Raw genomic sequence first — 25649 nt, forward strand, 5'->3', positions numbered from 1 at the left:
TCTGATTTGGTTCGGGCTTTCCATCCGTTTATGTGCAAAGGGCTTGGTAATTTGTCAATAATGGTGTCAAATACAAGAGGATAATAGGCAAGTTAGTCCATCTGTTTTACATTCTGTATCTTAATATTTGTCCTTTTGTATATTTACAGCTTGTCTGAAAATCAGTCATTATTAAGGATGCCACCATGGCTCAACATCTGGCTTCTGTGTGCCATTGTAATGTCCATGGCTCTACACTTCCTAATACTGTACGTGAAGCCAATGCCTGTAAGTACAAAATCATAATGGAAATTCCTGTTTCACACTAAAATCCTTGTTTGTGCAGTTATGCTTCAAGGCATTGCATTGTGTTTATGTGCCATACACCCTGTGGCCTCGTCCATTTAATATGAAACAATGTCGTCTTTTTATTTGTGCAGCTAATTTTTCAAGTAACTCCTCTGAACTGCACTCAATGGGTGGTGGTGATGAAGATCTCATTGCCAGTTATTCTGCTAGATGAAGGGCTCAAATATATCTCGCGGCATCACTTGGACGGTAAGTATTATTGTTTGCACACATTTCTTCATATGTATCTTAAAGCCTAAGTATTAAAAAAAATTCTTAAAAATACGAAGTTATTCCGCACCACTTGTTGAGGTAAAATCAATTATAAATGGGCAGGTTTTAATATCTGCTTGGACTGCAATGCACAAATATGCAGCAGCACCTAAAAGTCAGAATATATATTATTTTATATTGTACCACTGCTACGTTTTCTATACTTATACAAATGAGGCTTATATTTTGACCAAGTTTTCTTGACAAGGTGTCCTCATTTTGTTGTGCCCCTACACTGAACAGTGTAACTGAACAATAGGAGGCTTACCTCCTTCACCTTACCTTGAGCCTAGGCATTTAACTTATGTAAGAAAAACAGAATGCCACGTAACATGCTTGCAGTCATTTTCTTTGCATTACACCCGTCTTTAAATGTTTCCCTCCTGTAAATTACATTCTTCTGGTCTCAGTGCTCACACAGGAGGAGACTTATTAAGTTATGCACTCTGGCATTTGGTCTTAGGACTAGTTCACACGTAGTTATTTGGTCCGGATTTTGATGTGGAATCCGGGTCAAAAAATGCCTCCAATTGAATTCAATGGGAGCCGGTCAAGAAGCGACCTGTCCTATCTTGATGCAGATTCTGCTGCAGAAACCGCCACGGCATCTGCGTCAAGACATCTCCTTAAAGCTTAAATAATTGGAAAATTTAGGGGCTTACACTACCATTATTTAATGTCCACTTCTTATCTGTCACAGGATAAGAACAAACGTCATTTCATAATCACATACACACTCCTGGACTGTACAGTACTTACTCCTTGAATAGTTAAAAACAGAATTTCTATAGCAGATAGACATATGTATACAATGGCATGCAAAAGTTTGGACACCCCTGGTCAAAATGACTGTTGTGAACTTTTAAGCAAGTTGAAGATAAAATGATCTTAAAAAGACATAACATTAAAGATAACATATTCCCAATGTATTTTTTGGAAAAAAAAATACATATATATTTTCATATTTTACATTTTCAAAATAAAAAAAACTATGAAAATGTCCTGAAGAAAAAGTTTGGGCACCCTGCATAGTTAAAGGGGTTGGCCACTTTCAGACCATTGACAAACAAAGGTACAATAAAAAGATATACAATTTTCCAATATACTTTCTGTATCAATTCCTCACGGTTTTCTAGATTTCGGCTTGCTGTCATTCATTCTGTTACTTCTAGGAGATAAAACTCTGACCATGGTCATGTGATTTACAGTCCATGGTCATGTGATGAGCACACAGGTGCTGCTCGTTATAGTCACAGCACAATAATCAGACATCTGTCTGGTAATCAGCTGTGCACCTGTGTACTCATCACATGACCATGGACCGTAAATCACATGACCATGGTCAGAGTTTTATCCTTTAGAAGTAACAGAATGAATGACAGCAAGCAGAGATCTAGAAAACCGTGAGGAATTGATACAGAAAGTATATTGGAAAATTGTATATCTTATTATTGTACATTTGTTTGTCAATATTAGTCTGAAAGTGGCCAAACCCCTTTAATACCTAGTAGTACCCATTATGGCAAGTATCACAGCTTGAAAGCGCTTTTTTGTAACCAGCCAAGAGTCTTTCAATTCTTGTTTGAGGGATTTTCATCCACTCTTCCTTGGAAATGTCTTCCAGTTCTGTGAGATTCCTGGGTTGTCGTGCATGCACTGATCTTTTGAGGTCTTACCAAAGACTGTCAATGATCAGATCAGGGTACTGTGAGGGCCATGGTAAAACCTTCAGCTTGCACCTTTTTCGGTAGTCTATGGTGGATTTTGACTTGTGTTTAGGATCATTATCCATTTTTAGAAGCCATCCTCTTTTCAAATTCAGCTTGTTTATCGATGGTGTTATGTTTGCTTCAAGAATTTGCTGAAATTTCATTGAATCCATTCTTCCCTCTACCTGTGAAATATTCTCCGTGCCATTGGCTGCAGCACAACCCAAACGCATGATTTATCCTCTCCCATGCTTAATGGTTGGAGAGATGTTCTTTTCCAGAAATGCTGTGCCCTTTTTTCTCCAAACATACATTTGATCATTGTGGCCAAAGAGTTCTATTTTAACCACAATGGTCAACAGGACTTGTTTCCAAAATACTTGTTTAGATGTTCTTTTACAAATTTCTGACGCTGAATTTTATGGTGATGATGCAGGAGGCTTTCTTCTGATGACTCTTCCATGACGCTATATTTGTGCAAGTATCTCAGAACAGTAGAACAATGTACTATAACTTCCGAGTCTGATAAATCTTCCTGAAGGTCTTTTGCAGTCAAGGGGGGGGGTTCTGATTTGCCACTCTGACAATCCTACCAGCCGCTGTCTCTGAAATTTTTCTTAGTCTTCCAGAACTTATCTTGACCTCCACTGTTCCTGTGACCTGCCGATTCCTAATTGCACATTGAATTGAGGAAAGGGCAACTTGAAAACGTTTTGCTATCTTCTTATAGCCTTCTCCTGCTTTGTGGGCTTCCACCATTTTCATTTTCAGTGTGCTAGGCAGATACTTAGAAGAACCCATGGCTGCTGTATTTTGCCACAAGGTTAGAGAAGGCTGGGTATTAATAAAGCTGTAAAATTTACATCACTTGGCCTTTCCTAACAATGTTAGTGAGCAAGCCATAATGAAGGTCTGAGACCTCGGTCAAAGTTATCTGAGTACACAAATCAACACGGGTTTCCAGGGGTGTACAAACTTTTGCATGCCACTGTACATATAGTATTTATGGATCAGAGTCTAGCATCAGTAAATTTATTATAAACCTAATCCCAGTACCTTGTAGAGGTGATTTTACAGTTTACAAATATGTCTCTGTTGTTCAGTTTTAGAGACCTATTGTTTTTGTACATAGACATTTTATTACTATGCAAATAGGGAGAAAGCTCTGAGTCCAGGAATCTAGAGCTGAGACCAAAGCTAAGTTATGCTCCTAAAGTACTTTTTCACTCATTTACATGTTAATAAAAACAGCAATTTACATAAAAATGGGGCCCCAAAGTTGAATAACAGAGCATATTGGAAATGCAGAACCATCTATACAAGATACTGTGATTATTCTTTAGACATAGTTCAGTATTTCAATAAACAGTAACAATTGGCATGGATTTTGGGATGTGTACTGCTGTTTTTTTCTTCAACATACACACTACTGCATGTGAAGTACAGTACGGTTAAGGCCCCACGTTGCAGAAAAGCTGCTTTTTAAGTTGCAGATCTTTTTGCATTTTCTTTTTAGCCAAACCCAGTAAAGGCTACAAAGGGAATTGGAAATGTAAAGGAATCCCTTATGCTTTTCCCTTCTGTGCAATCCACTCCTGACTTTGGCTCAACAAAACGCAGCAAAATCTGCATCAAAAAAGCTGTGTTCTCATAATAATTTAGAACTCCAGTAGTACTCCTGTAAAACTTGCCATTATTGAAGCAGCCTTGAAAAAAGGGGCACTGTTCTCACTTTTAACCAGTAGGTGTCAGAAAAGGCATTCTTATATTATTCACATATACATTTAGGGAGTTTCTATGTGATACTTCTGAGCCTCTGCTCATTCACACAGATATGTAACAAATTGTCAGAAAAACTTAGGGCACAAAAAGAATGTAGATATAATAAAGAGGTACAGTTATTCAAAATTTAGTGGAATAGAAAATAACACTGGTCACAGATGACATGAAGGGGACAGTAACCAAAGAAATATGTGACTATTAAGACTTTAATTTTATCAGCTAAGAAGCACAATGGAAAAAGTAAAAAAAAAAAAAAAAAAAAAAAAAATCTAAACCTGGTAATGCAGGGATCAACAACAACTCCCAGCATACACAATACACAAACTACAATGCAGGGAATGACCCAGTGCCCCATCAATTAGACCTATTCTGTGGATAAGGAGTTAATTAAATCCATGGAGGAAAAACCCCTTTAGGCTGGGGACCCATGTGGCATAAACTGCGCAGCAAAAACGATGGCATTTTACAATCCCTGCAAAGTGGATGAGATTATAGCGAATCCCATCCCCACACTGCAGAAATATGTGCGCAGCAGAAATGCTGCAATTTCCAAAACCATTGCATTTTTGGAAATCACATCATGTCAATTATGACTACGGAAACACCGTAGTTATACAGTTCACAGAGGAAAACGCTGCAGACTCTGAGAAAAACCACGCTGAGGGATAAACCGTGATGCGTTACCACTGCAGTTTTTCCTGCAGCGCTCTTTCGCTGCTGCCCTTATGCAGGGCCTTAGCCTTTAAGATGTAAACAGTGTTCCGATTAACTTTACTCAGGTACTTAGAGGATCTTTGTTTTACGGAAGGTTATTTTATTAAATGTGTAGGAAAGACAACATTGTAGGACATTGTTGCTTACTGGATAATACAAAGTAATTTTGTCTGAAATTCATTATATAATACACAGGCACCATGGACACCACCATTTTTAACGATCTCGGACAGAACGTCATTGAAAGGTGGTGATTCTTTGCTATGACAGCCAGGTGCCTATTGGAAGTTCACAGACCTATCATTACTATACTTCTATTACACTCTGCAAAAGGCAAGGGGGTCTGAAAATAAAATAAAAATAAAAATTCAAAGTATAAAAACGTACAAAAAATGCAAACATTCAAATCACCCCTCATTACCTAGGTCACATATAAGGGGAAGATCACACTTGTTTTTTTTGTTCAGGACTTTGAGGCCGTATCCACCTCAAAATTCTGGCCATAAAGACGGCTCCCATTTAAATCAGTGGGAGCTGGTCAGTTCTTTTTTTCGGGGAGCCATTTCTTCCAGCTCCCGGAAAAAGAAGCAAGATGCTCATTCTTCAGGCCGATTTGCCTCGCGATTCGGCCTGAAGACACTCCCTCCTCCCGACTAGGCCCATTCATTGGGCCTAATCCTGAGCAGAGTGCCCGACTGGATGCTGATGCAGTGCACCAGCATTCAGTTGTGGCTACCCGTTTTTTGGTCCGGAACCTGAGGCCAAAAAATCCCATGTGAACTTACCCTTAAAATTAATTTAAACATACTATTAAGTATACTCTTGTTTTAAAATGCCCAACCTATTAAAGTAGAAAATATTTATGCCATGCGGTGAAGTCTGTAGGGGGGAAATCTAAATAGCCAAAGGGTTTTTTTTCTACACGTTCTACACTTTTCTACAAAAAAAATAATAATTTTTTTAAATATATTTTGGAACTTTTTTTAAATTTTATTCTATTTTATTAGTCTCCATAGGGGCTTGAATCTGCAATAATTTGATTGCATAGACTGCAGATTTTATGTTTTCTGTTCATTCACTTTTAAAAAAGTAATAAAAATTGATCAAAAGTGTTATGTACCCACAAAATACAAGATCTCGTATAGCTACACAAAAATAAAATATAAAAAGTTATGAAAGCAGGAATTACATAGTTACATAGTAAATGAGGTTGGATAAAGACATCAGTCCATCAAGTCCAACCTATAACCCTACAATCCCTACAGTGTTGATCCAGGGGAAGGCAAAAAACCCCATGAGGCTCGTGCCAATTGCCCCATCCCGACTCCAAATCTGGCAGTTAGTATAAAAACCCTGGATCAACGTGTCCTTAACCCCTTCCCGCCGATGGCATTTTTTGATTTTCGTTTTTGACTCCCCTCCTTCTACACCCCATAACTTTTTTATTTCTCCGCCATATGAGGTCTTAATTTTTGCGGGACAAATTTTTCTTCATGATGCTACCATTAATTATTCTATATAATGTACTGGGAAGCAAGAAAAAAATTCAGAATGGGGTGGATTTGAAGAAAAAATGCATTTCTGCAACTTTCTTACGGGCTTTGGTTTTACGGCATTCACTGTGCAGCCAAAATGACATGTCCCCTATGTTCTGTGTTTCGGTACGGTTCCAGGGATACCAAATTTATATGGTTTTATTTACATTTTGACCCCTAAAAAAAATTCCAAAACTGTTCAAAAATTTTTTTTATAAAAGTCGCCATAGTCCGACGGCCATAACTTTTTTATACGCAAGTGTACGGGGATGCATAGGGCGTCTTTTTTTGCGGGGTCGGGTGTACTTTTTAGTTCTGCGATTTTCGGGAAATGTTATTGCTTTGATCACTTTTTATTCAAATTTTTATCAGAATCAAAACAGTGAAAAAACGGCGGTTTGGCACTTTCGACTATTTTTCCCGCTACGGCGTTTACCGAACTTTTAATACTTTTTATATTTTTTTTTATATTTTTTTTACTTTTTTTTTTTTTTCGCATTTATTAGACCCCCTAGGGGTGTTGAACCCCAGGGGGTCTGATCACTAATGCAATGCATTACAATGCTAATGCATTGCAATGCATTGCAAAAAATCATCCTTTCTTTTGCAGGCTGCATAGACCAGCCTGCAAAAGAGAGGATTTGCAGACAAGCCTGGGAGCCTTGTACAGGCTCCCAGCTGTCATGGCAACGGGACGTCAGCCCTGGAGCATGCTCCAGGAGCCGGCGATCCCGGGCAAAATGGCGGCTTTGACCGCGGCGCCGGAGGGGTTAATGCCTCCGATCGGTCCGGGGAACGATCGGAGGCATGAGAGCCGGTTGTCTACTGCTTAAAGCAGTAGACACCCGGCGGCTATGGCGGCCGCCCGACTCCCGGGCGGTCGCCATAGTTACAGACCCGACATGCGCCGTACTATTACGGCGCATGTCGGGAAGGGGTTAAAACCTATAGTCTATAATCCGCCATCACCACTTCCTGGGGCAGAGAGTTCCAGAGCCTCGTTGTTCTTACTGTGAAGAATCCCCTTCTATGTTTCTGGTGAAACTTTCTCTCCTCCAGACGTAGAGGATGTCCTCTTGTCACTGTCACTGGCCTAGGAGTAAAAATATCCTTAGAAAGTTCTTTGTATTGTCCCTTCATGTATTTGAACATTGTTATTAGATCTCCCCGTAGACGTCTTTTCTCTAAAAGTACAGCCAATCGCGCTGTACTGTGGAGCTGGGAGGAACTCCCCCCTCCCCTCCTGATAATACTCGTCTATGGACGAGCGCTGTGAGCAGAGGGAGGGGGCGTTCCTCCCCGCTCCACAGTACAGCGCGATTGGCGCCGCGAGGCAGAAGGACGTCTCTGGCTAATGGTCAGAAACGCCTTTCTGACCATAAAAGAGCTACGGTACCGGGCCGTAAGCTCTTCACACCGGGCACAGATCGGGAAAGCCGACAGTGCACTGAATTCAGTGCACTGTCAGCTTTCTGGCAGTATATAACACTGCCTGTGCCCAGATATGGTGAAAGGTCCTCTTTAAATGCTTTCTTTTTACCCCTCATTGCATTCTGTACCGTTTTAGTCAGCCATATTGGTTTTCTATGATTTCTGACCCACTTATTCCCATAGGGTATGTGTTTTCTAGTGCTCCTATATAGTATATTTATGAAGATGTCCCATTTAGTTTGTGTTCCTGTCACGTTGAGGACATTGTCCCAATTTATGCTGCTAAGCTTCTCTCTCAGCTGGTTAAAATTGGCCTTGCTGAAGTTTAGTGTTTTTGTACCCCCTCTACTGAACATTTTCTTATGTTGAGGGAGAACCCCCGCCAGAATACGGGTCACTTACAGTGGTCAGTCACCTGCTCCAAATCAATCATGCATGTGCGCGCTGACAAAGATAAACACTGACATTGATGCAGTTTCAATCTCAGTCCATGCAATGAGCGTGATGCCTATTCACACAGAACTGAGGTTTATTGAGGAAGTTACAGTTTTTATACAGGAATGCAAGAAAGATAAGAAAAAGGCAGGCTGTAAGCATATACGTCTTGTATCTGAATACACTGGCGATCAGTCATTGGCTGTTAAATTTCAACATCTCTTAGCTTTCGAGTTCCCAGGAAATGATACTGTCTTTCTTGTAAACCACATGACGATCATGTGCGTCAGCATCTGGGTGCGGTACTGGATACAGGCGCCATCTTAATGTATAAACGTTGCACAAAGAAAAATATAATTTCTTAAGCAGTATAAAGCATGTATAAAAATAAGAATAGACATGGTCTACCTTCACACTTAATGTGTACAAGAAAACTTATTACCGTATATACTCGAGTATAAGCCGACCCCCCTAATTTTACCACAAAAAACTGGGAAAACTTATTGACTCGAGTATAAGCCTAGGGGGGAAATGCAGCAGCTGCTGGAAAATTTAAAAAATTAAAATGGCCGAGTTCTTGGGTGCAGTAGATACTGGGGAAGGGGAGGGGGTGTTTTGGTTGTCTGTCTGCCCCTTCCCTGAGCTTGAGGACTGGGTTTTTTACCCCCAGTTGGAATTCAGCCTGGCTGAATATAGGGTATCTGCAGTGCTCCTATTAACCCCTTCCCGACAGAACAGGAGCACTGCAGATCCCCTATATTTAGTAGACCGGGCACTTTCAGACACAGGGATATCTAATGTGTATGTGTGTCACAGTCATTTTCTACTTTGAGGGCAGGTTCACACTAGCGCCCAATCTCCGTTATGCATAATGGTTTCGCCATGGGCAGCAGAAGACGCTCACCAACAGACACTGAATGTCGGTTTCTGTCCTCTCCTGACAGAAAACGGAAACCTGCATAACTGAGATCAGGTGCTGGTGTGAACCCGCCTTTATATGAATTATAGGGAAAGGAGTGATTTAGAACTTTTATTTATTTAATTTTTTATTATATATATATTTTTTAAACTTTTTTTTTTTTTTTTACAATTTTTTTAGCGCCCCCCTGGGGGATTTGAACCTGCAGTCATTTGATTGCAAGTCCCATAGACGGCAATACAAGTGTATTGCCGTCTATGGGAGATTCTCTACATTACTATTACGGCTGATCATAGACCAGCCGTAATAGTAATATAGCGATGACAGGCTGGGAGCCTTCATTAGGCTCCCGGCTGTCGTCGGAACAGGTCGGCTCCTGCGAGCTCGCTGCGCAGGAGCCGGCCTGCATCTTTAAAGGTATGGGGCAGGCCTAAGGGGGGAGGACATCTCCGGAGGGCACCTCCGTTGTAACGCTTACAGCGGATATGCCAAAGCTTATGCCTACAATCTGAGATCGCAGGCATAAGCTTCAGCATCTCTGTTGTAAGCATTACAGCGGAGGTGCCGGTTTCTATGGCGACCGCTCTGCAGAGCGGCGCCATTACACTTACATACCCGGCATCCGGACCCGGCATCCAGACGGGGCGGGTGCCGGGGCCCAAAGCATCGCCGCGCTCCTGCTAGGAGCGCGGCGATGCTGAACATTAAAGAGCTGCAGAAGTACTTACGGTACTTCTGCCAGCAGGCCAGGAAGCAGCCACACGCCGGGTGCGGGCCTGAGCTTACGTGGCTACGTCACCCAGCGTGTGATGGAGCGGTGGGGGGCGGAGTCTGCTATCCTGGCCTGCTAGCAGAAAATTACCGTAATGACCCGAATATAAGCCGAGGAGCACTTTTTCAGCACAAAAACTGTGCTGAAAAACTCGGCTTATACTCGAGTATATACGGTATGTTATGGTCACTATTACCCAGATGTCCCCCAACCTCCAATTTTTTTTTAAATTGTTTATTTATATGATTTTAACTAGAGATGAGCGAACAGTGTTCTATCGAACTCATGTTCGATCGGATATTAGGCTGTTCGGCATGTTCGAATCGAATCGAACACCGCGTGGTAAAGTGCGCCATTACTCGATTCCCCTCCCACCTTCCCTGGCGCCTTTTTTGCTCCAATAACAGCGCTGGGTAGGTGGGACAGGAACTACGACACCGGTGACGTTGAAAAAAGTAGGCAAAACCCATTGGCTGCCGAAAACATGTGACCTCTAATTTAAAAGAACAGCGACGCCCAGCTTCGCGTCATTCTGAGCTTGCAATTCACCGAGGACGGAGGTTTCCGTCCAGCTAGCTAGGGCTTAGATTCTGGGTAGGCAGGGACAGGCTAGGATAGGAAGGAGAAGACAACCAACAGCTCTTGTAAGAGCTAAATTCCAGGGAGAAGCTTGTCAGTGTAACGTGGCACTGACGGGCTCAATCGCCGCAACCCAGCTTTCCCAGGATCCTGAATGGAATACACTGTCAGTGTATTCCCGTATACCCGATATATACCCCGATACCCGTTCCAACGGTGTGCCCCCCCACCTTCACCCCAGAAATACCCTGCAAGTCCCCTAGCAATAGAATTGGGGCTATATACACCCACAATTTTTACTACTGGTATACAGTGCCATTGTCTGACTGGGAATTCAAAGAATATATTGGGAATACAAATACCCTCATTTCTTGCTACTGCCATATAGTGCCAGTTTCTGACTGGTAATTCAAAGAATATATTGGGGTTACGTGCACCCACAATTTTTACTACTGGTATACAGTGCCATTGTCTGACTGGGAATTCAAAGAATATATTGGGAATACAAATACCCTCATTTCTTGCTACTGCCATATAGTGCCAGTGTCTGACTGGGAATTCAAAGAATATATTGGGGTTACGTGCACCCACAATTTTTACTACTGGTATACAGTGCCATTGTCTGACTGGGAATTCAAAGAGTATATTGGGAATACAAATACCCTCATTTCTTGCTACTGCCATATAGTGCCAGTTTCTGACTGGGAATTCAAAGAATATATTGGGGTTACGTGCACCCACAATTTTTACTACTGGTATACAGTGCCATTGTCTGACTGGGAATTCAAAGAATATATTGGGGTTATAAATACCCTCATTTCTTGCTACTGCCATATAGTGCCAGTTTCTGACTGGTAATTCAAAGAATATATTGGGGTTACGTGCACCCACAATTTTTACTACTGGTATACAGTGCCATTGTCTGACTGGGAATTCAAAGAGTATATTGGGAATACAAATACCCTCATTTCTTGCTACTGCCATATAGTGCCAGTTTCTGACTGGGAATTCAAAGAATATATTGGGGTTACGTGCACCCACAATTTTTACTACTGGTATACAGTGCCATTGTCTGACTGGGAATTCAAAGAATATATTGGGGTTATAAATACCCTCATTTCTTGCTACTGCCATATAGTGCCAGTTTCTGACTGGTAATTCAAAGAATATATTGGGGTTACGTGCACCCACAATTTTTACTACTGGTATACAGTGCCATTGTCTGACTGGGAATTCAAAGAATATATTGGGGTTATAAATACCCTCATTTCTTGCTACTGCCATATAGTGCCAGTTTCTGACTGGTAATTCAAAGAATATATTGGGGTTACGTGCACCCACAATTTTTACTACTGGTATACAGTGCCATTGTCTGACTGGGAATTCAAAGAGTATATTGGGAATACAAATACCCTCATTTCTTGCTACTGCCATATAGTGCCAGTTTCTGACTGGTAATTCAAAGAATATATTGGGGTTACGTGCACCCACAATTTTTACTACTGGTATACAGTGCCATTGTCTGACTGGGAATTCAAAGAGTATATTGGGAATACAAATACCCTCATTTCTTGCTACTGCCATATAGTGCCAGTTTCTGACTGGGAATTCAAAGAATATATTGGGGTTACGTGCACCCACAATTTTTACTACTGGTATACAGTGCCATTGTCTGACTGGGAATTCAAAGAATATATTGGGGTTATAAATACCCTCATTTCTTGCTACTGCCATATAGTGCCAGTTTCTGACTGGGAATTCAAAGAATATATTGGGGTTACGTGCACCCACAATTTTTACTACTGGTATACAGTGCCATTGTCTGACTGGGAATTCAAAGAGTATATTGGGAATACAAATACCCTCATTTCTTGCTACTGCCATATAGTGCCAGTTTCTGACTGGTAATTCAAAGAATATATTGGGGTTACGTGCACCCACAATTTTTACTACTGGTATACAGTGCCATTGTCTGACTGGGAATTCAAAGAGTATATTGGGAATACAAATACCCTCATTTCTTGCTACTGCCATATAGTGCCAGTTTCTGACTGGGAATTCAAAGAATATATTGGGGTTACGTGCACCCACAATTTTTACTACTGGTATACAGTGCCATTGTCTGACTGGGAATTCAAAGAATATATTGGGGTTATAAATACCCTCATTTCTTGCTACTGCCATATAGTGCCAGTTTCTGACTGGGAATTCAAAGAATATATTGGGGTTACGTGCACCCACAATTTTTACTACTGGTATACAGTGCCATTGTCTGACTGGGAATTCAAAGAGTATATTGGGAATACAAATACCCTCATTTCTTGCTACTGCCATATAGTGCCAGTTTCTGACTGGTAATTCAAAGAATATATTGGGGTTACGTGCACCCACAATTTTTACTACTGGTATACAGTGCCATTGTCTGACTGGGAATTCAAAGAATATATTGGGGTTATAAATACCCTCATTTCTTGCTACTGCCATATAGTGCCAGTTTCTGACTGGTAATTCAAAGAATATATTGGGGTTACGTGCACCCACAATTTTTACTACTGGTATACAGTGCCATTGTCTGACTGGGAATTCAAAGAATATATTGGGAATACAAATACCCTCATTTCTTGCTACTGCCATATAGTGCCAGTGTCTGACTGGGAATTCAAAGAATATATTGGGGTTACGTGCACCCACAATTTTTACTACTGGTATACAGTGCCATTGTCTGACTGGGAATTCAAAGAGTATATTGGGAATACAAATACCCTCATTTCTTGCTACTGCCATATAGTGCCAGTTTCTGACTGGGAATTCAAAGAATATATTGGGGTTACGTGCACCCACAATTTTTACTACTGGTATACAGTGCCATTGTCTGACTGGGAATTCAAAGAATATATTGGGGTTATAAATACCCTCATTTCTTGCTACTGCCATATAGTGCCAGTTTCTGACTGGTAATTCAAAGAATATATTGGGGTTACGTGCACCCACAATTTTTACTACTGGTATACAGTGCCATTGTCTGACTGGGAATTCAAAGAGTATATTGGGAATACAAATACCCTCATTTCTTGCTACTGCCATATAGTGCCAGTTTCTGACTGGGAATTCAAAGAATATATTGGGGTTACGTGCACCCACAATTTTTACTACTGGTATACAGTGCCATTGTCTGACTGGGAATTCAAAGAGTATATTGGGAATACAAATACCCTCATTTCTTGCTACTGCCATATAGTGGCAGTTTCTGACTGGGAATTCAAAGAATATATTGGGGTTACGTGCACCCACAATTTTTACTACTGGTATACAGTGCCAATTTCTAACTAGGAATTCAAAATGCGCAAGGCTCCCGGAAAGGGACGTGGACGAGGCCGTGGGCGAGGTCGGGGGAATGGTTCTGGGGAGCAAGGTAGCAGTGAAGCCACAGGGCGTCCCGTGCCTACTCCTGTGGGGCAGCAAGCATTGCGCCACTCCACAGTGCCAGGGTTGCTTGCCACATTAACTAAACTGCAGGGTACAAACCTTAGTAGGCCCGAGAACCAGGAACAGGTCTTGCAATGGCTGTCAGAGAACGCTTACAGCACATTGTCCAGCAGCCAGTCAGACTCTGCCTCCTCTCCTCCTATTACCCAACAGTCTTGTCTTCCTTCCTCCCAAAATTCCGAAGCTTTACAGAACAATAACCCAAACTGTCCCTGCTCCCCAGAGCTGTTCTCCGCTCCTTTCATTGTCCCTCAACCTGCCTCTCCACGTCACGATTCCACGAACCTAACAGAGGAGCATCTGTATCCAGATGCTCAAACACTAGAGTCTCCTCCATCTCCGTTCGATTTGGTGGTGGATGACCAGCAACCCACCCTCATCGACGATGATGTGACGCAGTTGCCGTCAGGGCATCCAGTTGACCGGCGCATTGTGCGGGAGGAGGAGATGAGACAGGAGTTGGAAGAGGAAGTGGTGGATGATGAGGACACTGACCCGACCTGGACAGGGGGGATGTCAAGCGGGGAAAGTAGTGTGGATGTTGAGGCAGGTGCAGCACCAAAAAGGGTAGCTAGAGGCAGAGGCAGAGGTCAGCAGCTTAGGCGAAGCCAGGCCACACCCGGAATCTCCCAAGATGTTCCAGTTCGTACCCAGCCCCGAAAAACTCCCACCTCGAGGGCACGTTTCTCGAAGGTGTGGAGTTTTTTCAAGGAATGCGCCGAGGACAGATATAGTGTTGTCTGCACAATTTGCCTCTCGAAATTGATTAGGGGCTCTGAGAAGAGCAACCTGTCCACCACTTCAATGCGCCGTCATTTGGAATCCAAGCACTGGAATCAGTGGCAGGCAGCAACGGCAGGACAAAGGCCGACTGCCGTTCACGCCACTGCCACTGCCTCTGCCTCTGCCTCTGCCACTGCCACTGCTGACTGTGCTGGCGATGCACTCCAGAGGACGAGCCAGGACACCACTTCATCTGCCTCCGCCACTTTGTTGACTTCTACCTCATCCTCCCCTGGTCCTGTCTTATCTCCTTCTCCTGCACCATCAAAGGCACCATCAGGCGTTTCTTTACAACAACCCACCATCTCTCAGACATTGGAGCGGCGGCAGAAATACACTGCTAACCACCCACACGCGCAAGCCTTGAACGCCAACATCGCTAAACTGCTGGCCCAGGAGATGTTGGCGTTCCGGCTTGTTGAAACTCCCGCCTTCCTGGACCTGATGGCAACTGCGGCACCTCGCTATGCCGTCCCTAGCCGTCACTACTTCTCCCGGTGTGCCGTCCCCGCCTTGCACCAGCACGTGTCACTCAACATCAGGCGGGCCCTTAGTTCCGCGCTTTGCACAAAGGTCCACTTGACCACCGACGCGTGGACAAGTGCATGCGGACAGGGACGCTACATTTCACTGACGGCACACTGGGTGAATGTAGTTGAGGCTGGGACTGCTTCCCAAACTGGCCCGGTGTACCTCGTCTCCCCGCCTAACATTCCTGGCAGGGACACGAGAAGAACACCCCCCTCCTCCTCCTCCTCTACCGCCTCCTCCTCCGCCACCGCCTCCTCCTCCGCCACCGCCTCCTCCTCCGCCACCGCCTCCTCCTCCGCTGTTAGATTGACCCCAGCTACGAGTTGGAAACGTTGCAGCACTGGCGTTGGTAGACGTCAGCAGGCTGTGCTGAAGCTGATCAGCTTGGGGGACAGACAGCACACTGCCTCCGAGGTGAGGGATGCCCTCCTCGATGAGACGGCAATATGGTTTGAGCCGCTGCACCTGGGCCCAGGCATGGTCGTTTGTGATAACGGCCGGAACCTGGTAGCAGCTCTGGAGCTTGCCGGACTCCAACATGTTCCATGCCTGGCCCACGTCTTCAACCTAGTGGTGCAACGTTTCCTAAAGAGCTACCCCAATGTTCCAGAGCTACTGGTGAAAGTGCGGCGCATGTGCGCCCACTTTCGCAAGTCGACAGTAGCCGCTGCTAGCTTAAAATCTCTCCAGCAACGCCTGCATGTGCCACAACACCGGCTTTTGTGCGACGTCCCCACACGCTGGAACTCAACGTTTCAGATGTTGAATAGAGTGGTTGAGCAGCAGAGACCTTTGATGGAATACCAGCTACAAAACCCTAGGGTGCCACAAAGTCAGCTGCCTCAGTTTCACATCCATGAGTGGCCATGGATGAGAGACCTTTGTGACATCCTACGGGTCTTTGAGGAGTCCACAAGGAGGGTGAGCTCTGAGGATGCGATGGTGAGCCTTACAATCCCGCTCTTGTGTGTTCTGAGAGAATCCCTGATTGACATCAGGGATAACTCAGATCACACAGAGGAGTTAGGGATAGCATCCGATCCGTCACAGCTGGAGAGTAGGTCCACACATCTGTCCGCTTCACTGCGTTTAATGGAGGAGGAGGAGGAGGAGGAGGAGGAAGAAGAGTTGTCCGATGATGTGATGGTGATACAGGAGGCTTCCGGGCAACTTCGAATCGTCCCATTGTTGCAGCGCGGATGGGTAGACATGGAGGATGAGGAGGAAATGGAGATTGAACTTTCCGGTGGGGCCAGAGGAGTCATGCCAACTAACACTGTGGCAGACATGGCTGAGTTCATGTTGGGGTGCTTTACAACCGACAAGCGTATTGTCAAAATCATGGAGGACAACCAGTACTGGATCTTTGCTATCCTTGACCCCCGGTATAAAAACAACATCTCGTCTTTTATTCCGGTAGAGGGGAGGGCCAATCGCATCAATGCTTGCCACAGGCAATTGGTGCAGAATATGATGGAGATGTTTCCAGCATGTGACGTTGGCGGCAGGGAGGGCAGTTCCTCCAGTAGGCAACCAAGTTCTCACCGGTCCACACAAACGAGGGGCACACTGTCTAAGGTCTGGGACACCTTGATGGCACCCCCTCGCCAAAGTGCCGCCACGGAGGGTCCTAGTGTCACCAGGCGTGAGAAGTATAGGCGCATGTTGCGGGAATACCTTTCCGACCACAGCCCTGTCCTCTCCGACCCCTCTGCGCCCTACACGTATTGGGTGTCGAAGTTGGACCTGTGGCTTGAACTTGCCCTATATGCCTTGGAGGTGCTGTCCTGTCCTGCCGCCAGCGTCCTATCTGAGAGGGTGTTCAGTGCAGCCGGTGGCATCATCACTGACAAGCGCACCCGTCTGTCAGCTGAGAGTGCCGACCGGCTCACTTTGATAAAAATGAACCACCACTGGGTAGAGCCGTCATTTTTGTGCCCACCTGTGTAAAGCACCCCAACATGAAACTCCATGTCTGTACTCAACCTCTCCAATTCCTCCGCATCCTCATACTCATCCACCATAAGCGTTGCACAATTCTGCTAATACTAGGCTCCCTCCACCCTGATTTCCCCCAACTCTGCTGGTTAGAGGCTCCCTCCACCCTGATTTCCACCAACTCTGCTGGTTAGAGGCTCCCTCCACCATGAATTTGCCCAAACTGGGCTGTTTAGAGGCTCCCTCCACCATGAATTGGTCCAAACTGGGGTGGTTAGAGGCTCCCTCCACCATGAATTGGTCCAAACTGGGGTGGTTAGAGGCTCCCTCCACCATTAATTGGTCCAAACTGGGCTGGTTAGAGGCTCCCTCCACAATTAATTGGTCCAAACTGGGCTAATTAGAGGCTCCCTCCACCATGAATTGGTCCAAACTGGGTTTTTTAGAGGCTCCCTCCACCATTAATTGGTCCAAACTGGGCTGGTTAGAGGCTCCCTCCACAATTAATTGGTCCAAACTGGGCTAATTAGAGGCTCCCTCCACCATGAATTGGTCCAAACTGGGTTTTTTAGAGGCTCCCTCCACCATGAATTTGCCCAAACTGGGCTGTTTAGAGGCTCCCTCCACCATGAATTGGTCCAAACTGGGCTGGTTAGAGGCTCCCTCCACCATGAATTTCCCAAAACTTGGCTGTTTAGAGGCTCCCTCCACCATGAATTTGCCCAAACTGGGCTGTTTAGAGGCTCCCTCCACCATTAATTGGTCCAAACTGGGCTGGTTAGAGGCTCCCTCCACCATGAATTTGCCCAAACTGGGGTGGTTAGAGGCTCCCTCCACCATTAATTGGTCCAAACTGGGCTGGTTAGAGGCTCCCTCCACCATGAATTTGCCCAAACTGGGCTGTTTAGAGGCTCCCTCCACCATTAATTGGTCCAAACTGGGCTGGTTAGAGGCTCCCTCCACCATGAATTTGCCCAAACTGGGCTGTTTAGAGGCTCCCTCCACCATGAATTGGTCCAAACTGGGGTGGTTAGAGGCTCCCTCCACCATGAATTGGTCCAAACTGGGGTGGTTAGAGGCTCCCTCCACCATTAATTGGTCCAAACTGGGCTGGTTAGAGGCTCCCTCCACAATTAATTGGTCCAAACTGGGCTAATTAGAGGCTCCCTCCACCATTAATTGGTCCAAACTGGGCTGGTTAGAGGCTCCCTCCACAATTAATTGGTCCAAACTGGGCTAATTAGAGGCTCCCTCCACCATGAATTGGTCCAAACTGGGTTTTTTAGAGGCTCCCTCCACCATGAATTTGCCCAAACTGGGCTGTTTAGAGGCTCCCTCCACCATGAATTGGTCCAAATTGGGCTGGTTAGAGGCTCCCTCCACCATGAATTTCCCAAAACTTGGCTGTTTAGAGGCTCCCTCCACCATTAATTGGTCCAAACTGGGCTGGTTAGAGGCTCCCTCCACCATTAATTGGTCCAAACTGGGCTGGTTAGAGGCTCCCTCCACCATGAATTTGCCCAAACTGGGGTGGTTAGAGGCTCCCTCCACCATTAATTGGTCCAAACTGGGCTGGTTAGAGGCTCCCTCCACAATTAATTGGTCCAAACTGGGCTAATTAGAGGCTCCCTCCACCATGAATTGGTCCAAACTGGGTTTTTTAGAGGCTCCCTCCACCGTGAATTTGCCCAAACTGGGCTGTTTAGAGGCTCCCTCCACCATGAATTGGTCCAAACTGGGCTGGTTAGAGGCTCCCTCCACCATGAATTTCCCAAAACTTGGCTGTTTAGAGGCTCCCTCCACCATTAATTGGTCCAAACTGGGCTGGTTAGAGGCTCCCTCCACCATTAATTGGTCCAAACTGGGCTGGTTAGAGGCTCCCTCCACCATTAATTGGTCCAAACTGGGCTGGTTAGAGGCTCCCTCCACCATTAATTGGTCCAAACTGGGCTGTTTAGAGGCTCCCTCCACCATTAATTGGTCCAAACTGGGCTGGTTAGAGGCTCCCTCCACCATGAATTTGCCCAAACTGGGCTGTTTAGAGGCTCCCTCCACCATGAATTGGTCCAAACTGGGCTGGTTAGAGGCTCCCTCCACCATGAATTTCCCAAAACTTGGCTGTTTAGAGGCTCCCTCCACCATTAATTGGTCCAAACTGGGCTGGTTAGAGGCTCCCTCCACCATTAATTGGTCCAAACTGGGCTGGTTAGAGGCTCCCTCCACCATGAATTTGCCCAAACTGGGCTGGTTAGAGGCTCCCTCCACCATGAATTTCCCAAAACTTGGCTGTTTAGAGGCTCCCTCCACCATTAATTGGTCCAAACTGGGCTGGTTAGAGGCTCCCTCCACCATGAATTTGCCCAAACTGGGGTGGTTAGAGGCTCCCTCCACCATTAATTGGTCCAAACTGGGCTGGTTAGAGGCTCCCTCCACAATTAATTGGTCCAAACTGGGCTAATTAGAGGCTCCCTCCACCATGAATTGGTCCAAACTGGGTTTTTTAGAGGCTCCCTCCACCGTGAATTTGCCCAAACTGGGCTGTTTAGAGGCTCCCTCCACCATGAATTGGTCCAAACTGGGCTGGTTAGAGGCTCCCTCCACCATGAATTTCCCAAAACTTGGCTGTTTAGAGGCTCCCTCCACCATTAATTGGTCCAAACTGGGCTGGTTAGAGGCTCCCTCCACCATTAATTGGTCCAAACTGGGCTGGTTAGAGGCTCCCTCCACCATTAATTGGTCCAAACTGGGCTGGTTAGAGGCTCCCTCCACCATTAATTGGTCCAAACTGGGCTGTTTAGAGGCTCCCTCCACCATTAATTGGTCCAAACTGGGCTGGTTAGAGGCTCCCTCCACCATGAATTTGCCCAAACTGGGCTGTTTAGAGGCTCCCTCCACCATGAATTGGTCCAAACTGGGCTGGTTAGAGGCTCCCTCCACCATGAATTTCCCAAAACTTGGCTGTTTAGAGGCTCCCTCCACCATTAATTGGTCCAAACTGGGCTGGTTAGAGGCTCCCTCCACCATGAATTGGTCCAAACTGGGGTTTTTAGAGGCTCCCTCCACCATGAATTGGTCCAAACTGGGGTTTTTAGAGTCTCCCTCCACCATGAATTGGTCCAAACTGGGGTTTTTAGAGTCTCCCTCCACCATGAATTGGTCCAAACTGGGGTTTTTAGAGGCTCCCTCCACCATGAATTTGCCCAAACTCTGCTGGTTAGAGGCTCAATCCACCCTGATTTTCAAAACAAATGTTGGTGCCAACCTCAACTTACTACAAGGGCCAAATTCACTGCTGGTGACAAGCTCTCCTCACTGCAAGTGCCAAATACACATGTTTCAAGGTGTTTTCCTACTGTCAGAGAGGTGGTATTGAGTGTGTAAAGTGTGTAGTTGTTAGGCTGTGATGTTGGGGTAATAGAGGGTCTTTGGTGTGTTAGATGCCCCCAGACATGCTTCCCCTGCTGTCCCAGTGTCATTCCAGAGGTGTTGGCATCATTTCCTGGGGTGTCATAGTGGACTTGGTGACCCTCCAGACACGGATTTGGGTTTCCCCCTTAACGAGTATCTGTTCCCCATAGACTATAATGGGGTTCGAAACCCGTTCGAACACACGAACATTGAGCGGCTGTTCGAATCGAATTTCGAACCTCGAACATTTTAGTGTTCGCTCATCTCTAATTTTAACAATAAAGTAAAACAACAAGACCAATAAACCAGTATCGGTCCAAAAACAATACCATGGGGATACAATAAGTAAACTGTTAATAAGAGACAGGGACATGGAGAACAAACATGGACAGGACAAGACAGGGGAACGGGAAGGGTAGAAACAACAAGGGCAAAACCTGAGGTTCCAGGAATCCAGGGGATGGTACAGTCATAAAGGCTGAGTGGCCCAAAATGAGTCCCATAGATTCCAAACAGTATGAAACCGCTCCTCCTCCTCATTAAGCACAGCCGTCAGGTATTCCAGAGATCGCGCATTCCTGATCCTGTGGTATAGCTCCTCTAAAGATGGGGGAGTCGGCTGACGCCAATGTTTAGCAATCAAGCATCTAGCAGAAGTGAGAAGAAATAGAAAAAGTCGCAGGGCCGGCTTGCGCAGCTTCACCGGGTGGAGATTAAGGAGGTATGTCTTGGGAGATAGAGGAAGGCATATTCCCAGAACTCGGTGTAAGAGATCCCGAACCTGACACCAGGGAGGGACAGGACCAGAACAAATGAAAGATGTGTGCAGGGCGAGCACCACAACGCCAGCAGCAGTCCGGAATAGATCTATCAAAGGAATGGAGGAGCGTCTGCGTGTGGTACCAATGCAGCAGCATTTTTTTAAAAATTTCCTTATGGATGACACAGCTCGAAGTCTTAGAACCTCTATTCCAGATAAGGGACCATTCCACCTCCGAGATAGACTGACCCAGATAGGTCTCCCATCGTGACATACGGGTGTGTGGGTGGAATATCAGGTGTGGGGTCAGATAAAAGGCGATATATATCAGAGACCAGTCCCCTCGTTCCAGTACCATCTTTACAGATTCTCTCAAACCTCCACTTTTGACAGTGTGTCAGGTTGATTTGTTAAAATTAGGTCTAAAAGTGCCTCGTCTCTTGTTGGGTCCTGCACTAGTTGCGATAGGTAATTGTCTTTTTATTACTGACAAGAACCTGTTCCCTTTGTTGCATCTGCAGGTTTCTGCCTCCCAGTTGATATCAGGGTAGTTGAAATCCCCCATAATAATGACTTTATTATACTTTGCGGCCTCATTTATTTGTTTTATTAGTATATTTTCAGCTTCTTCCGTTATATTTGGAGATTTATAACAAATCCCTATCAGTATTTTATTATTTTTTGTTCCTCTCTTAATTTCCACCCATTAGGACTCCACATAAGGACTGGCTTAAAGCCGGATTTTACGTATAAGCAAACCCCTCCCCCTTTCTTATTTGTACGTTCCTTTCTAAACATACTGTACCCTTGTATATTTACAGCCCAGTTATAGCTAGAGTTCAGCCATGTCTAACTTACCCCACCATGTCATAATTTTCTTCCAACATCATCACTTCTAGTTCCTCGATCTTGTTAGTGAGGCTTCGGGCATTTACATTTCATGGATTTATCTTCCCTACTCTTGCATTGCCTACTAACTGCTCTAACCCCATCCCCCGCTCCACCCCCAGGTACAGTATCTAGCCCTCATTCCATTTCTACACTATCTTGCCCTCTACATCTGTTACCCTCCCCCCCCCCAGTACCTAGTTTAAACACTCCTCCAACCATCTAGCCATCTTCTCCCCCAGCACAGCTGCACCCTCCCCATTGAGTTGCAGCCCATCCTAGCATAGAACTTGTAGCCCACAGCAAAGTCGGCCCAGTTCTCCAGGAACCCAAACCCCTCCTTCCTACACCAACTCTTGAGCCACTTGTTCATCTCCCTAATCTCCGAGAATGCAGAGAGGGATAAAATATTACTGGTTTAAGGCTAAAATATTAGCTCACTAAAGGGTTACAAAGTTTATAAGAAAAAATATATATATACCGAGCAATCCAGATGATTCCCAAACATACACTTAAATATATTTGAAAAGATCGTGTACCATACACAAGGGAGATTTACAGCAGCAGTAATAACATCCAAATACCCCTTAGGGAACGATACATGAAGAAGAAAGACCGATGGATGCGAGGAGAAACTGCGCTACTCTCTTGAGTATCTGCCAGGACTATTTACTAGAGTCATACATTCAAAATCTGCAAAATATAAAAACTAATTTTTGCCATTTTAATGTGACTGATGGGGTTAAAATAAAAACTATTCAATATGCAGAGATGTGCAAAGGTTTTAGGCATGTGGGGGGAAATGCTGCCAAATAAGAATGCTTTCCAAAATAAGTGTTAATAGTTTATTGTTGTCAAGTGAACAAAAGAGAAATCTAAATCACATCAATATTAGGTGTGACCGAACTTTGGAGAAGGAGTCCTGGAAGTGATGTGGCTCCCACAGAGCTCTGATCTCAACATCATCCAGTCTGTATGGGATTAGATGAAAAGACAACATGATTTGAGCAAGCCTACACTCTCCGAAGATCTGTGGTTAGTTCTCCAAGATGTTTGGAAAAATGTCCCTGCTGTGGTCTGTCAAAACCTATGCAAGTGTATGTAGAATACTAGATACTTTTTAGAAGGTAAAGGTCACACCAAATACTGATTTAATATAGATTTCTTTTTTTCATTCACTTTACATTTTGTTACTTGACACAACCTATTCCCACCTCTACATATGGAAGTATTCTTGCAGCATTTTTCTACAAATGCCTTAAGTTTAGCACTGTACTGTATTTACTGAATTAATGTATGCCACTAGTGTCCTGTTTTCTGCCACATTATTTTTATAGCAACATGTCAGTGGTGAACCAGCTGTGAGGTGTCTGAGAGCTATGATTTGGGGCGCAAAATGTAAAAATGAAAAAAAAAAAAGCACCTAAAGTGCTTTATAAGGCGTCTCAATGTGCCAGAAATGTATGAGCCCACTTATTAGAAGGGGTGCCAACATACTCATGGCCACGGGTGCTGTTTTTTTATCCATTTGTTAAACTTGATTGTGAATCTGAAAACATGTTTTCTTTTTAGACAATTTTTGTTTCACTGAAAGCCCCAGCTGTCATTTTGTCCTTTCAGTATTGTACAATATATTACTAAACATTGATTACAAATAAATATCCTTTGCTTGTTGCAGTTATTATGACCCAGCTACAGTACAGATATTTGCTTATTAGTAGAAAGGTGACTTCTGTTACATTTCTGTTGACACCGCCTAAAGCAGTTTTTGTATTCATAATGGATGACATAGATATTTTTACTAGAGTCTATTTGTTCCTGTTTGTATAGGATAATGTGACATGGGCACATTTGTCAGTCTGATGGAAGTGAAAAGAATTGATTGCAGCTAGAAAATGTGGAAAATGTAAAATATTGAGAGAATAACTAGGTCATTGTTAATGGGCATCACTAATATTCAGAATCATAGTTGACAAATACAAGGTCATTTACTGTAACCTGTAAAGTATTTAATCAAAATACTTTGATATCATTTGATGCATATTGTTTTACTTTCACTAAGTTTACATTTACTACCTAGGTTTACTGAAGACTGTAGAACAGTCCTGGAATGGAACTACTCAGATGAAGGACTCTCGAAGTCAAGAACAAACTGGGTCAGTGGTTTTAATTTATTATTAAGTGGGGGGTTTTGTAGGTGTCTATTGACAGGAGCATGGAGTTGCATTAACCTGAATAAGAAACACAATAGCCAAGATATACTTAGCGTAAATGTGGTGCATCTTGCGGCAAATTGGTGCCATATTCGTGCATTAGTTTTTCCAAATTGACATGCTAAACATGGTTTAAGTATGTCAATATGCACCAAAATTGTGTCAGCTACAAGTCAGCCAACTAAATGGTGGTATAAACTTAAACTAAACAGTCTAAAGCTGCACCAGATTTATCATCCAGAGTCAGCCAACCTGATAAATCTGGCACATTTTCAGACTGCCTGCCTAAAATTACACAGCCTTTTAGTATATTTGGGAAAATATATATTGACTTTGTCATAGAGATCAGAGGTAGGACCTGTAGGACCCAGCAGCTCTTGCAAGACGCTGCTCCTGGCGGATCACGTGACCACCGGGTCAGAGGGCGGCAGCATCATGGCAGCGCCCATAGCTGTGTATACAGCACCCATTGAGCGCTGTATACACAGCGATCGAGATGGCAGGGAAGGGAATAAACCTTCCCTGTCATCTCTCTGGGAGCTCCGACTGAAGTTACAGCCGGCTACCAGCTTCAGTAGCTGCACGATCTCCGTGCAGCTACTGTGTTCTGAATGGACGTACCGGTACGTCCTGTCAAAACTAGGCATCCGGATGTATAAAGTCTATGGGTGGTCCGGAAGTGGTTAAGGAGTGTGGTCAGTGCCTAACAGTTAGATCCTGTGGTACTACAATTTAGGGAGTCTGCACACGGAGTTTACGTTCGCTCATTCTAAACTAAAAATTGTTCAGAGTGAGCGGCGTAAAAAACAGATCCCATTGACTTCAATGGGTGCCGGCATACACGCGCTACCCATTGAAATCAATGGGAGGCTTTTTTTTTTACCTATTGCTTTCAATGTGATACGCGCGTATCACATTGAAAACAATAGGTAAAAACTCAGTGTGAAGGTTCCCTTAGTTTTCTTTCAGTCTACCAACATATTTTACATATCGCTAAATCACAGTAAATGTGCAGTATGTTTTAAATTATTATACATTACCCTATTAGCTGCATACAGACAACCCTATTGATACAGTAGACTCCCCTTAGAATACACATTAGACAAAAGCATATACTTTGCTAGGTTCTTAGGCAAATCCTTAACACTTGGATACAACTTTTCATG

The 25649-nt window shown here is 44.4% G+C and overlaps 1 protein-coding gene across 1 annotated transcript in view; it reads left to right on the forward strand.

The window, feature by feature from the left end:
• ATP2A3 (ATPase sarcoplasmic/endoplasmic reticulum Ca2+ transporting 3) overlaps nucleotides 1–25649 on the forward strand; it is a 177464-nt gene that overhangs the window by 145797 nt on the left and 6018 nt on the right. Inside the window, exons 19-21 of the mRNA XM_075264868.1 lie at nucleotides 150–267; nucleotides 420–537; nucleotides 24351–24426. Coding sequence (XP_075120969.1) covers nucleotides 150–267; nucleotides 420–537; nucleotides 24351–24426 — 312 coding nt within the window. The remainder of the gene's footprint in view (nucleotides 1–149; nucleotides 268–419; nucleotides 538–24350; nucleotides 24427–25649) is intronic.

The sequence above is a fragment of the Leptodactylus fuscus genome, chromosome 2, assembly GCF_031893055.1.
Source record: "Leptodactylus fuscus isolate aLepFus1 chromosome 2, aLepFus1.hap2, whole genome shotgun sequence".
NCBI classification, from domain to species: Eukaryota; Metazoa; Chordata; class Amphibia; order Anura; family Leptodactylidae; genus Leptodactylus; species Leptodactylus fuscus.